General features: G+C 45.4%; 1 protein-coding gene across 2 annotated transcripts in view; it reads left to right on the top strand.

Annotated features, from left to right (window-relative positions):
* Nucleotides 1–14,049, top strand: part of LOC142572309 (protein fem-1 homolog CG6966) — a 33,091-nt gene extending 19,042 nt beyond the window's left edge. The window contains exons 6-8 of one of the 2 annotated variants that reach the window (XM_075681315.1): nt 103–341; nt 3,611–3,782; nt 11,100–14,049. In XM_075681315.1, coding sequence (XP_075537430.1) covers nt 103–341; nt 3,611–3,782; nt 11,100–11,591 — 903 coding nt within the window. In that variant the 3' untranslated portion in view covers nt 11,592–14,049. The remainder of the gene's footprint in view (nt 1–102; nt 342–3,610; nt 3,783–11,099) is intronic. The other variant, XM_075681316.1, reaches the window with a different exon arrangement.
* Nucleotides 14,050–15,875: the final 1,826 nt, after the last annotated feature.

The following is a 15,875-nucleotide window of genomic DNA, read 5'->3' on the forward strand; positions in this document are numbered from 1 at the left end:
GAACATACTACTGTGAGCATATTTGCAAATCAGCACTGTATTTTGCTTTTACAGCAAATCGACCAACTAAATGTGAGATCCTCTGAACTGTCTCACTTGCAGGCTCTCCTGGTGAGAGAGCGTGTATTGGGTCCTGCGCACCCAGACACGGCATACTACATTCGTTACCGTGGTGCTGTTTATGCGGATCTTGGTGACTTCAACCGCTGTGTGGCCCTCTGGCTCTATGCACTGGACATGCAGCAGCGCTGCCTTGAACCGTTCAGCCCCATGACTCAAAGTAGCCTGCTGTCCTTTGCAGAGCTTTTCTGCTTCATGATGGCTGAGGCCAGGCCTGCAAGGTGAGCAGCACGTTCTCAATTAAATATGCTGTCTGCAAACTGCTATGCTTTGGCACTGTGGTGAACGTCTCCACCTTTTCATTTCATTCTTGACAGTGCTTGAAGGGGCCCTAAAGATAAACACAAAATAAGTTTAGACTTGCATAAAGTATTGAGTCAGAAACCTTTATTTTTGTTAATTTTGCGGTAGGAGGGTGTTTACTAGAGGAGAAAATGAAGGCTACACTTAGATCTTTTTTAATTTAGCACCGAAGCTACAGTGTCAGTACGTCAGTGTGATGTGTGAATTTCAAAGTGGTTCGTGTATTCATGGGCTGGTATCCTGTTTACAATCATCGCAGAGTCATTCGATAAGTGAAGGATATCAAAAAGTACAATGCATTGTATGGAGGACGACATTGATGGCCCTTAGCGATAAAGTGCTGTCTGAATGCAACGACGGACATTAAGTGTAAATTTCATTCACTGAAGGTAAACATAGCTTGTTAAATCTTTTCCTGATTGCCAGAATAGGAGGCATGCTAGATTTTCCTTGGTGAAGAATCTGGTGCAGGTTGGATTACTATTTTGTTTAGGTGCTCTAATATCACTTCTACATTAATGTCATGGTAGCTCTGGTGTAACTAGGTTAGTTTTCTACTTTGAACCCATGAAAACTGTCTGCGCAATAGGTTTTGTCTTCAGTGTCTCTCAACCTCAGATACAGCGGTAGTTACGGGAAAAAAATCTTACAAGTGAAAGTACAAATATAGCCCACTGACTGCGCATCAACCAAATAGAGCCTTTCCAAAATGGCGCCAGTACTATTCTTGGTCGATCACTTTGACATGCATTGGTACCAGACACATCGGTGTCTACGGGTAACAGCGTTTCCTAGCACTGTGCCAAGGCAGTGTTCTGGGCACTGAGTCAGACGATTGATCCTAATGCAATACGAAGCCGATCATTCAAGGAGTTCATAAGCGGTTCCAGACATGAAAAAAGTTGACGCTGCTGATGTCTGCAGTAATCGAAATAATTTCACTTAAAAAAGAAAAACGAAACCAATTGCAGGAAGCTGTAACTAGTCACGTCTTCAGCAGACATGTAGATTGTTACGTTTGCGTATTTGCTGAATAGCAGAGTTCGGGGTCATTGTGGTACCGACGTCTAGTCAACGTGGACACCGAGATACTGACAGTGATGGAAAATTAGAGGTCAGCTTGTGAACGAGACAGCTGAGGTTTTCCCAGAGCTTAGCGAACCCAGGACCTCGACGAGCTTTACCTTCTGGTGAGCTTGGGCCATTGATGTCTCCCTGCTTGTCAGTGAAACACTGGGTCTGGTATGCTTGCTTCACCCTCTCCAGGATCAGCTTGAAGGCCGTGCGTGTGCTTTGTGTCAGCCTTCTTTGTGTCAGCGTTGTGCTGCGCTGATACAAACCACCAGACTGGTTGATTGAGACTTCCCCATTTCCCTAGCAAGTGATCTAGGGAAGATTTAAGGTACTTAAAGGGACACTAAAGTGAAAAATGATTTCTTCTGCGTCAGTAAATTACCGTTCTACAACACCAAAAACACCACTCTTACAACGATAAGAGGTTTGGTAAACCAGAAAAAGCGCAAGAACGAAATACGCGTGGCGACACCTACTTGAGTTCCCGCACCTGGGGGCTGTGACGTCTTGGATTTTTATGGCATCTTCTAGGGCCTACTAATTATATATAGCGGTACAGATTGACTACATTGTGTTCTAGAGGAAGCAAATATTAAACATGGCAAGTTTCGGGAATCTTTACTCAGCCAACGCGACCCAAATGCGAAAACATACTTTCGAATCCCTGACGTCACGCTGACGTACCGGCGCTGGGATTTCGGCGCAAAATTCAAATACTGATACTTGGACCTTCATTTTCTTATCTAATAATCAAACTATTTTTTTTAAATGACTACCTGAAGGGTTCTAAAACGATGCTCCATTAGTCTAAACTGATTTATTGTTTCGCTTTAGTGTCCCTTTAAGAGACATCCTCAGTGCATGGTGTGTGCCTTCCCAGAATGATATAGTCTGCTCTGACACATAACCTGTAGCTGCATGCTATGTGTGCTGTGCGTGTTGCTCCTGCCAGTAGGAGTATCTTGTGCCTTTTCCTGTAAATAAGTTTAGCCTTTTTTGCCAATGTGAACGACAGTCTCCACAGCTCCACAGTCTAGCTTTAAGGCGCAGCCAATGCAACCAGTAGCATTCCGCACACTTTGACGCTGCTTGCGCGAGTATAGAGCATGTCTTATCTCACACCGGATCTTCTAGACCAGACTACATCTACTACATTGTGCGTTACCTTGGCTGGCTAGCATCATGTTGGTCTACAGTTTAGGTGCACTGTAGAGACTGCTTCCGAGTCTGTGCCTTCATCAAACGAAATAGTGCTCACTTGCTGCACACTTGTGCTCATGTGTTGTGGCAACAGCTGATCGTCGCACTTGTGCGAGCTGAACAAGCTGAGGAAGTACATGCGAGCTATGATAGACAGACGGGATGAATAATCAGCTGGAGTGCCGCTTTTGATTTGGCTAGCAAGCTCGACAGCTTGCTTGCATCCGTTGGGTGAAAAGCGAGTGCAAGCAGTGCTGCCCCGTTGCCTAGGCAACTCGCGTGCAGCAGACCATAAGGTACAAATAGAAAGCCCGGGTTCATAGGGCAAAATAGCAATATTTGAGTGCCGGTTGTTCTCTCTGAAATGACCTTGGTTGATGCGGCCGGCATGGCGCTAAATGTAGAGCCGTGTTTCACCAGGAATGACGTTAAGGCCTCTCATGCTGGAGATTCCATAACCTGACGCAACTAGGCACAACCACAAGGTGCGTGTCAAGGTTCATTGATGCTAATAATTGAAGGTTGCCATTGTGGCAAAACTCTGTTTTCACTTTTTGGGGATATTGCAGCTGTGCATCAAGTATGGAAACCTTTGGGTAGTGACTTTTCCCTGGTATTCTTGCAGTTGAGATTTTAAGACATCCTTGGTCTGGCACAAGAACTTCGAGACAGGGGGTGAGAAACATGTGGAGTTTAGACTGCGCCGGGCAAAGTTTCGACCTAATGTAACCAATATTTCTAAGATACTAGAGTTGGAGTTAATGAGTGCTTACTGCCTGTTCAGTATAGCGAGTTGCTTCCTTATACAGGAGTATACCACGTACTAATATGTTTCTGTGAGGCTGCGACTGCATGTACGAGGAGAAGACCAATGGCTTGTCCCGACGTTTGCCTTCGTTTTGGATTCCCGTAGGCCATCACGACGCCAGCTGGCCCCCGTTGAGTTTGGAGATGTCCTTGCTGTCTTCGAGCGTGCTGTGACGGAGCTTGTGTCTGCTGGACACCACATGCCAGAACCAGCCGAGGGTGTCCAGCGCACGTTGGTTATTGCACTGCAGCTTGCAGCTCTCCTGTGTCGGCTGCAGGTGGGGCCTTTTACATTTATGAGCATTAAAAACTCTGAAATTGTTTGTCTTATATTGTTTGTGTAACCGGCATTCAGTGAAACACCTCATTTTTTCCTGTTGTTCCAAGTTGAAGTGTTTACTTTTACTGTTAAATATTTACAGTGAAACTTCGTTACTGCAAACACCACATTAACAAACTTTTCTGATTAACAAACTTTTCAGAAATCCCCTCCTGACTGCTAATAGTTTCCATGTAAATTTTTTCAGTGCTACGAACTGCAGAACGACGACCATTATTGAGTTTCTGTGTCATGTTAACAAAGCCTCAGTATTACAAACTGATATTCAGAAACCTGGGGATTCTTAGATTTCCGCATCTCCTTTATGACGATTGCAACAGTGAGTAGCAGATAACAAGGTGCAGCAAGCGGATGCTGCAGTGCATGGGTTTGGAATACCCCAGACGGCACCGGAGAATAAAAAAGCTGGGAGGGGCATTTTTTATTTTTATTACTTTTTTTCTTCTTTTATTGCGGAGGCAACGGTGCATCAGGCTTTGCAAGTGCATGCTCCGCCCAGACAAGTGTCGCCTAGCAACGGAGGCACGCCTCTTCTTTCTTTTGCCCTTCTTTCTGTGCATGCCTCTACTTTATTTTGCACTTCTTTCTGTGGCCGTACCAGCTATGCAAGGAATGTAAGAAAACAAACAAAAAGAAACATGCCTTATAGGTGACATGGAGCTTCTTCTTTGTCCGTGGTTTTTTCGGCATCAATGTCTCTTTTGTGTGCCACTTTATACGGTAGAACCTCATTGATTCAATCCTGTTATTTACGATTTCCCAGTGCAACTGTTTGCAGTCAAAAGCATAGAAAATGACCCATTAGAGTTAGGCTTATTTTTTACCGGTTCATACTGTGAGGAAAGAGTGGCGGCATAAGCGAACCGAGAGCTCCAAGTGAGGCGAGGCAAGGCGTGGTTCCCAGAAGCTGTGCACATGGTTGACTGTAGTTGCCAGAAAGAGGACCAGGTGGTGCGAGTGTGGCAGCAAAGGGGGAAAGAAGACATGCATTGCGTCAAGTGTGTGTGGGTGCGTGGATGGACAGCATGTGGACAGCGCGGGGGAAGAGTAGTGGAGTGTGATAAGAAGGTGGGTGTTTGTGACGTGACAAACATGTTGGCCTGTTGTCGTTCATAACAAGTGGGGGCTCTTGCGGGATTAATATGGACGTAAAGGCAGTGAACATGCCCAAAGAGATGCTGCAGCATCTGCTGGAAGCAGACCAACGGTTCCGCCATGCAATGCGAGAAATGGCAGCAGCAGTTCGACAAAGACTGATGGCGGCATTGGTAATGCTGGCAGGTTCTGTTGCAGCAGCAGCGGCGACGGTTCAAGCGTCAGGCGATGCCGCTCCGCTGGAGGTTAGCTCCCAAAATACAACGGATTCAATGACATCCAGTTCCGTGAGCAGTTTTTGGATCAGCTGGAGACGTTTTGTTTGGTCACTGGTTTCGCCACTGACAAAAGGCTTCCTTATCCATATTGTGCCCGCTGCACTGGAGGGCAGCGTAAAGTTATGGTGGCATTCGTGACCAAGTTTGCATCGTGAGTGGAATTTACTGTGGCCTTCATTGAAGAATTTTCTTTATTGATGCGAAGCATCGCTTGAAATAAAAACTTGAGCTCTGCACTCAGCACCCAAAATTTTAAAGAATTTATTTACGTGATTGCGGCCTATTATGACTGAATTGGCAGCGAAGTTTCGGAATTGGAAAAGGTTGACCCCATGCTACAGCAAATGCACCTGTAACTCCAAGACTTTGTACAAGGCAAACAGTTTGCCAATCTCGGGGAGTTGGCTAAGGCAACTGATGGCCTCATAGAGTGTGCTTGGAGGCGGTTGCAGTACAAGTGGCCGCTGCCTCCAACAGACCCAAGTGGCAAGGGACCTTGCCTTCCAATCAGCTGTGAACGTGACTGGCCTGCCCGGAACGCAGCTCGGAGAGTACTGAAACAGCATGACAGTCATGCTGTTTCAGTATCCACCACCGGAAGGCAAGGTCCCTTGCCTTCCAGTGGTGCAATAGGCAATAGTCAGGCCTTCCAGCACTGACTATTGCATCCCGTGGCAATACAGCCATCCTACATTGAGACCGCCTCTTGCAGTGCCATCATAGGAATACCAACAGCACAACTCCGGGGGATTTACCTGCCATCGCTGTGGAAGTGTGGCTCACCTAGCTCTGATTGCCCACAAGTCAGTGTCCGCCCCGCCCCACTACTACGATATCAATGGAATTGGGCATTTCCAATCACAGTGTTCAGAAAACGAGAGGCGGTAGGTGCCACTCTGCCTGGTGGGCACCTACGTGGCTGCGCTGCAGGTAGTGGTTTCAGCCAGCAGGAAAGAGCCCCTCCTGGAGGTGGGGATTGGGAAGACTCCTTTGAAAGCCCATACTGGATAAAGGCTTGAGCTTGAACTTCCGGGGGCAAAGGTAGCAGAGGAGACAGGTGCCAAGCTCGGGACACAGGTGCATGCATTTTGCCTGGCAACAGGTTGGTCCCAGTGTACCACACCTCTAAAGTGCAGGATCCAGTGGGCTACAAGCAGCTGCAACCAGCGCTTCCTGTGTGCACCAGACACATGTCAGGTCATCATTCTCGGCAGGGACTTTTTGAGTGCAACTGGCATTTCTATACATGTAGCACTAGGAGGATGGACTGTTGGCACCGACCCACTCTGCATTGTGCCATTCGCTAAGCATGACAAGGGTCCAGCCACGGTGCTCACAATACAAGAAAATGGAGAGTTACCTTTTGCACACCCTCTTCGAAGAGGTTCTTGCAGCTCATGACATAGAGAGTAGCATTTCAACTGAAGAGTGTAAGCACTGTGCTGTAGCAACAAAACTACTACCAAGCACGAAGGAATGCTTGACGACTAAATCCCTTTGTTCACTACCATTCCTGCGTTTACCATCTTCCCTCAGCACTGCATACACAGGGGATAGTGTGCCTGTGAGATGCAAGCTCCATCCAGCGAAAGCTAAGTAGCAGAAAATCATTGAAGGCTGTGTACATGACCTTGTAGAGCAGGGGTCTTATAAGGCAAAGCAGCAGCCCTTAGACTAGCGCCTTGGTGCTTGTCGTGGAGAAGTCTGGAGCCTACTGACTTGCTGTAGACTAATGACTGTTGAATGCATGAACAAAGGTATTAGCCTACCCAATGCCTCAAGCAGACTGGCTGCTAGCACAACTTCACTGAGCTCAGTGGTTCTCAAGCTTCGGTCTCTCCCAAGGGTTATTCCAGATTCCTGTTTGGGTTGCTGACATGAAAATAGCCTTCATCTGCCATCAGGGTACGTTTGAATTCATCAGGATGCCCTTCAGGGTGCCAGGTGGCCCGGCCACTTTTCAAATCTTGATGGACCGTGTGCTACAGGGAATGAATCACCACTTCGCTATGGTATTTTTAGGTGATGCTCTAGTCTAGTTGGAGATGCTTGAGAGTGGCATTGAGCAGATGAGGGAAGTACCGCAGTGTATTAAAGGTGCTGGCCTTACGATTAACCCGTACCAAACACAGGTTTGCCTTCAGTCTCTTAAGTTCTTGGGCCACATAATCTCACCTGGGCAGTGCAGACCAGATGAAGAAAATGTGGTTGCAATGCTAGGTTGCCCAAGGTCCAGCCCATTTAAGCAGTTGCAAGCCTTCCTGGGTCTTGTTGGCTATTATAGGAACTTGTCCCACACTTCTCACTGACAGCGCATCCACTCACAGACTTTTTGAAAAATGAGCCATGGCAGTTGGCAGAGTCGCGAACAGGTTCTCGCTGCACTCAAGCAGTTCTTAGCTTAGGATGCAGTTGTGGGCCTTCCAGCTCTGAACCAGCCTTTCATGGTTCAAACTGATGCAAGCGGTGTCGGCATTGCAGCTGTGCTACTGCAGGCTGGCCCTGGTGGACTGCAGCCTGTTTCCTTCATTAGCAGGGTTCTTACAGAGGCTGAAAGCCATCATACTGTACAGGAGTGGGAGTGCCATGCAGCAGTGCGGGCAGTGGACGAGTTCAGGGCCTATCTTGAATTTACCGAGTTTGAGATTCACTGTGACCACTCATCCTTGTCATAGATGTTTAGCACCGACCAAGCTTCACCCAGGGTCAAGCATTGGGTCCTACTGCTGCAGGGCTTCACTTGCCAAATCTAGCTCAGATGGGGACTTGCAGATACACCCACAGATGCCTTGAGCAGAGTCCCTCTCCAGTGTGAAGACCACCCAAGTGACAGCCTGCACGAGACACTGTTCCCCATTACTGCCCCAGGCACTAGGAAAACAAAATGTGCCTTGGGCCGCCAACCCACCAGCTTGATGTACAATGCTTCGAGTCTGTAAAATTCTTAGTTACTTCAGATAGTATGTTTTCTTGGTGAGCACATTTTTTCTCGTGCCTTTTTTAATATTCCAGATTGTATGAACGAGGTTCTACTGTATATGATGCTGCTGTGGTGCGCGGCGGCGAAATCTATGGAAAATAGCAGCAGTGTGGCCTCAAAGCCAACAGCAATGTTTTCGTGGATAGCTCATTCAATGACAACTGATGGGTTGATGGGGAAAATGGTTAATTTTGGGGCTTTCACTACAGTCGAACCCGACTATACCAAACCAGTTTACATCAAATTATTCTGTATATCGAACAATTTCTGAACACGGTATAGATACAATGAGTATATATAGCAAAAATTATTCCTACATCGAACAAAAATAGCAACGAATCCTGATATATCGAATGTCAAGCAGCGCAAAAGTGCCCTCAGAAGTTGGCTTTGCCTCGCGGCGGCGGGGTAACCATACGGCGGCGCTCACTTGAACCACTCTCCCTACCGTGACCGTGCTGCGTCGAGCGAGCCATCGATACCTCCCTGCAAAAAAAAGATTCTGGCCCACCCGCACCACTTGCTCAGACAGTCAATCGGAGACTCTCGTGCTCTCGCCGTGCAAGATGGCGCAAGTGCAAGTTATTTCACTGCTTTTCTGGTTCATTGTGTTTGCACCTTGTGGGCCTTCTCCCGCAAATAGCAGAATTTGCCTTTTGCTATGAAGCTCGAAATCATAAATCGGGTCGAACACAGTGAGAAGTCGGATGTCACTGCAACGTGCAAGATTCCGAGGAGCACTCTTAGCACGATCTTGAAGAATAAGGGGGAGATAAGGGCTAAAGCGGACAAACTTGCGACCCGGTGCCCATGGCGCCCGACACATATGTATGGCCATGTGGTTCATCCGAAATTGTTTCAGACGTACCGTTTTCCATGGGCGTGATGATGACTGTAAATTTTGGTGAGTGCAATGAAGCCGTTGCCGGTGTTGCCGAAGTTTGGGGCAAGCTGTCAGAATTTCCGGAAGCCATTGATGAATGAACGGTTGACGAGTTTGTGAGTGCAGATGGTGGTGTCGCGACCACGGGGAGCCCGAAAATGAAGACTACATTGCTGACGTCATACTGAGCACAAGTAAAAGTGTGCACAATGAGGAAAGCAACAAAGGTTTTTTGCTCACATCCTTCGAAGTGATAGGTGCATCCGCACTAGTCCGGCGCTCCTGCGCAAATGTGGAAGGTTGCGGCCTCGGTTGCTTCGACTCTTTGGACAACATAGAGAACTGCGTGTGTTGCAGGCAGCGAAATTGCCCAAGCGGAAGAAAATACAGGAAGATTTCATGTGAAACTAAGCTAGTTTCATCAATAAAGTGATTTTATAAATGGTATGTGCTTTTATGACGTCCATTTCTTTAGCAGGCCTATATAGAATTATGCTCTATATCGAACTGATAGGCATTTTTTTGCGAGTTCGATATAGCCGGGTTCGAATGTGTAACGACATTTCAGAATAATGAAAATTTGCCATAGTTCCCTTAAATTTGCTATATTGAGGCTTCACTGTACAACACACTCTCCCTCAATGTTGTAGAGAACACTAGGCTGATACAGTAAATTTTGGAATGCTGTCATCTTAGTGCAAAGACCAGCGCTCGTCTGTGTTTTTCATGTTTCTCATCTTTCATCTCGTTTTCTTCACACTGGTCAAAGTTTGCTGTTATCTTAGTTTTAAGGTGAGACTAGTATAAAAGAAATCAACAGGAACAAAAGAATGTGATCTTTTGAGAAAAGTTGCTGATGTGGGCTCACATTTGGTAACATTCCAAATTCCATTCTTTTTTAATCACACGGTGTGCGAGTCATGTCTCAGCCAATACAATGACAAAGGGAGAAAAGGATTAAAAAAAAAAGAATGGAATGTTAGAAAATATGGCCTTTGTTCTCCTTTTTAACACAAGTGAGGCGTTGTGTAAAATAGTATAAAGCACACAGAGTATTTAACAGGGATAAGAGGGCTAGTTGGTGGTCGTTATTGGAATGCATCATGTAACCGCACAAAAACAAGGGACAAAGAAGGAACACACAGGACAGGCGCGGAACTTCAACTAAGGTTTACTCCGGGAAATCTCACATTTATACAACTATCGTAATCACACTTGCTAATCATCAAACAGCCATCACGTGACGTTGGCATGCGGGCGTGAGTGCCGCAAATTTGCTCGTAAATATTCAAACTCTTTATCGCTCAAAGACACTGAAGAGCTGCTTACGCAGCTGCCAGATTGCATTGTTATACAGTAAGCTTCAAAGATTTCTCGGCTCATTTGTGACATAAACATCTTCAAGCCTAAACGTCAGACTGCAGGAGCACCGCGCAGGAGTAGAAGGATTGGCGGGGGGTGGCAGACTGGCTGACCATTGCCGCCACTGTCGTAATTGCACGCCCAGGTTCCGCGACACCAAAGTCTTGAAGATGTTTACGTCACAAATGAGCCGAGAAATCTTTGAAGCTTACTGTATAAAAATGCAACCTGGCAGCTGCGTAAGCAGCTCTTCAGTGTCTTTGAGCGATAAAGAGTTCGAATATTTACGAGCAAATTTGCGGCACTCACGCCCGCATGCCAACGTCACGTGATGGCTGTTTGATGATTAGCAAGTGTGATTACGATACTTGTATAAATGTGAGATTTCCCGGAGTAAACCTTAGTTGAAGTTCCGTGCCTGTCCTGTGTGTTCCTTCTTTGTCCCTTGTTTTTGTGCGGTTACATGATGCATTCCAATAACACACAGAGTAGATGTAAAGTAAAAATGAAGGGATGCTTCTTGATAAGGTCAAGTGCTATATCACTGCCAGTTTGATTAAGAATGCAAGCACAGTGAAGTTGAAACATGTACATACATGTGCTGATGGATGTTGTGGACTGTGCGTCATTTTGTGACATTCACTGCTTATCTTTCAGTCGCAGAGCAGCGTGGAGGAAGATGCCTTCCGACGTGCTGCCTACCGATTGGTGCACTTAGATCTGCGAGGCCCACGCGGCGAGACATGCCTGCACTTGGCGTGTGGTCGTGCACCACCAGCCAGCCGCCAGGCCTTGGGCGCCGTCTGCCAGGAGGCTTTCCCGGCACCCCCTCTTGTGCGTCTACTGCTCGAACTTGGAGCCGACCCCAATGCCACTGATCACGACCGGCGTACACCCTTGCACGTCGCAGCACGCAGCAAACCGTGTTCGCGAGCTGCAGCGCTTGCGCTGCTGGCCCGTGGTGCACACCTAGACCACACCGATGCCACCGGTCGCACACCCTTGGACTATGCGCCCATGCTGGTGGATTGTAGCCCTCTTCGTTACACTGGCCTGCAGTGTCTGTGTGCACGTGCCATTGTGCGCTTTCAGCTGCCCTTCCAAGGACTGGTGCCACACCAGCTGGAGAGCTTCATCCAAAGCCACTGAACAGTGTGGCAAGGCACGTGTGATGCCTTTATCTCCCTTCCCCCCTCTCCTTGTCTGTTCTCTGCAAGTCATTTTCTTTTTCCCAACCAGTCCTAGGTTCATAGAATTGCATGAGAGGCTGCCAGGGTCTTTGTGTGGCTATTGCACTGTGGAGGCAGCAGTCAGGCTCATTGTGGTAAGAAAGGTGTTCTGAAAGCAGTTAATGGCTGTGCTGCAAGATTTTTTTCTTCTTTTGTGGTGTGCTTGGTGAGTTGCCTTCTTGGACTTACTTGTAAGACAAAGCTATGAAAAGCTTCTCTGAGTAGAGGGGCTCTAAGTTGTTCCCATTCCATTGATTGTTATAAAGCCCGTAGCTAATGGCATTTCTGAGAGCGCTGCGTGCCATGGTGAAGAGGTGAAAAGCTGCCCAGATAACCTGGCAGATGCAGCCAAGGAGAGGGCATATCACGAACTCCTGACATTGTGATAACCAGGATCTCTCTAAAAGTAAGAAAGAGAAAAGGAACTTAGCCTCATGACAATCCGGTGATGCAGAATGGCTATTCATCTGAATGCGGCAGTTTTTCTGACAGTGAGAAAGATGTGAACTACTTGTTGAAATCTCTCATTTTTCCAGAAGCACACCACTTACCACTGCCAGTGTGTATTAAACTGATCCTGCTGGTCGTGAACTGGCAGGAAGCTTAGATGTAGTCATAAATGGGAATGATTTGCAAATGTCATAAGAGAGAAAAAACTTAGAATATTAAACTGATGGTAACATGCATTGCTAAAGCTTCTCATTCCTTGTTTCTGTGTGCTCATTACAGCCATTTTTTTTTATATAGATCACATGGTTATTAGCATACAACAATCGCATTTACGAAGATTGCTTGCAAGCAAAAGTTCTGGCCGAGAATATTTGGTCCCTGGTGGTTCTTCAGTCGATGTGCACCCGTAACTGATGTCATCACTAGATGTAAAATGCCATATTTGCACGAATATGTGTGGGAGAACCTTTCAGAAGACTAAAAAAAGTTCTACTACTCTGACATATAATGAGCATTAACAATACACAATGTAATTGCATTTATGAGTTTAGAATGTTCTAGGATAGCAGGGCATGCAGTTTGCTGTAGCACTACAAGCCTGCACCAGGCTGCCTATGCATAATCTGCTGCCTGTACACATCACAGTAACAGATTGCATGTTGCTCAATGCTGAAATATCCTAAAAGTTAAATGGTGCACCGATTCAAGGGGCCAGGTTCACCATTGCAGTTGCACAGTGTGCTGTTGGGCTGCTTTGCACTGTTGCTCAGTTTTACCCTGTGTTGCAGTCTCTCGTTGCTGCAGACAGCTGCACGCTTCCTGCACACCTGCACTTTTTCCTAGGACATAGAGAAGTTAGCTTTTCTGCAAAGCTTTTCTCACCTGGTGGTTGCGTTTGCAGAATTTTTTAAGTGAAGAAGGGGGTGGGGGGGGATGTCAAGTCTCTCATTAGATTCGTGCAGATATGGCAGTTTGGTAAGGCCAGAATGTTTGAAGTGAAATTTACACCAGAGTCACTGCTGTTCTTATCAAAGCTAGTGTTGCTTATTTATGCTTTGTCACAGTATCAATCAGGGTATGCGTTATGTCACATTTTGTTTTCTTGTACATTGCATTTATTTGGCTTTTAAGAAAGAAAGTAGCTTGGTGTTGTATTCGAAAGTCTCAATAAGCGGGCCTCTGTCCAGCTTGCTCTTTTTGACAGTAAGCTTTTCTTCGAACATCAAACTTGTGCCGTTAACTCATCTCGTGTGCTTCATTCTTGTTCTATAGTTTAAATTTTGCCACGTCGAATACTTCTTGTAATGAAGTTTGGTGAAATAGTTTGGAGTCAAAGCGCCAACGTCTCTTGTTATATTTAGTGCAATTGCTGTTGAGCGCAACAATCATACTAAAGACTCAAGGGTTCCATCTCCTGGAAGTGTTGATGCAGACACCTGCGATGGCAAACAGTTGGCTCAACCAAATGCACCTGAAAACATTGTACGAGCTTTTTGCAGCTAATTTCTAAAGGTTGAGCAATAACACATTACACACTTCTTTGCATTAAGAAAGTAGATTGTGTGTCGAGGGAGCTGACAGTTTTTTTTTAGGTTGTAGGGTATGTGCGCTCATTAATGGAAGTGGATTGGCTTTACAAATGATTACATTGAAGGGCAGTAACACTTAATAAAAGATATGTTGGCGCCTTCTGATCCTGAACCCATTTACCAAACCCGTCAGATGCTGCAGTGAAGTCATACAGCTGTTCCAAAATCAATTTCATAAACTGTTAGGTGATGGTTGATACAAGAAACATCTCCAGTGATTTAATTTTCAGTTAATTTTTTGATCGACGAAAGCACTGGGTGATTCAATGATGCACATAAATGTACTAAGGAATGAAGAAATTTGTTTGTAATATACTTGCATAAAGATGTGTGAGAATTTATGGTAGTTCTACCATTTTATCAGAGGCAACATCGTGCCCTTGCCACCATTGCGCATCTTATTATTGGCCCATTGATGCGCAGCATGGCCTCACTGAATGGATTATGTTGACTGCTAAGGAACTACCTAGATTTGCCTGCAGGGAAATATAGGCTGTGATATGAAGAAGGAAGTGGTGTTACAAGCTCCTTGCAGTTGCTCGTAATCTCGTTCTATATGTAACCTAAACTGCAAAGAGAAAACATATTTCCGTTTTGCTGGTTGTTTTGGCAGCTGTTGCGATGCAGATGGTGTGTAAATTGCATCTGCAAAAAGAAAACATGACTCATCGTTTTAATTGGCCTCATTAAATTGTGGCACATGCAGCAAAATAACTGGTCCTAAATATTGGTCTTCACATCATATACAATAATTGAACATCATATACAGTAGGGGTGTGCAAATATTTGAAACTTTCAAATAATGAAGCAAATATTGTTCTATTTGATTTGGTTCTCAAACTGAATAGTCATTATTTGATTAGGTCTCTCAATCGAATAGTCTTTATTTGAAGATAGTAATATTTTTCTGATACTCTAGTCACTGACTGTACATGATCAAGCATCGAATTTAAGCAAAAAATGCTGTATTTTTTCATCCCATTCACAGTGGACGTGACATACTACAGCATGCTGCGCCGCTCAGTGAGCCAGACTTTCATGGCTCGGCATGATTGCTCTCCATAACATGTTATTTAGATACGGCATTTGGCAGCGATTTCTATGCGCAGCACCTTTGTCCTCTTATCAGATTAAATCAGAGTATGTTTTATTGCAACATACTTTATTCAACAGTGGCACCATCTGCCATGACATTTCGAACCAGAGAAAAGGTGGTTTTTCTCACTCTGCCATCGCTGCAGGCGTGCAATGTCTGGTCGTGACAGTATACACAAGATATTAATTGGTCATCAGGTTGCCTCTATAAACTTCATATGATGTAATGCATGACCACTTATTCTCCCAAGAACTCCGAGTTCGCAAACAATGTGTTTAGTTCCAAATGCTCCCTTTGTGGGTTTAGTAAAGCATGCATTATGTGCAGTGTAATGACGAAAACTTTGCTTTTGTAAAAACCAGGATGTTAAAGCTGTGTGATATTATTGATGAGAAGGCTGTACACTACTCGCAAACTATTAGAAAAGTGTTCAATTTGCTTCTGGCACTATTCAATTCGGTCTGAAAAACTGCTATTCGTGCACCCCTAATATACAGTAATAAGTGTGATGTGGCACCACTGTAGCCACTCTTACTAGCTGCAGATTTCTTGCGCATACTTCAACTTTCACATTAGGCTAGCCTGCATTTCTATGTTTAAAATATTGGAGGAGGAAACTTGTTTGAAACAGATGCTCTTTCCAGAACCATGCATGAAAGCTAGGAATTTAGTTGTCTGAAGGCCTCACAATGAAATAAACATAACCCATCAAATACACGAATGCCCAAAGTCTACCCCAAGGCTTGAAACAAGTAGGCATACCAACTGGGTGCCACGTCTGTTCATCAGTCAGAAAAGCCACATTAACAATATTGCTCATTTTTGAAAGGCTTAACAAAAAAAAGTAACTGCAGCTTGAATGAGTAGGACTAGTTTCAAACGGATAGAAAGTTGGGCGAGTTGGTTCGGTAACATGATTTTGGATTGTAGCGCGAAGTGACATGGACACAGACTAGAAGCAGACAGGACGAGCGCTAACTGTCAACTAAATTTTTATTAAAATGAAGAACATATATATGTAGGTGATTGCAAAAACCGCAGCATAAGATCGTGACAAGGTAAAAACATC

This window comes from Dermacentor variabilis, chromosome 2 (genome assembly GCF_050947875.1).
Source record: "Dermacentor variabilis isolate Ectoservices chromosome 2, ASM5094787v1, whole genome shotgun sequence".
In the NCBI taxonomy this organism is placed as follows: domain Eukaryota; kingdom Metazoa; phylum Arthropoda; class Arachnida; order Ixodida; family Ixodidae; genus Dermacentor; species Dermacentor variabilis.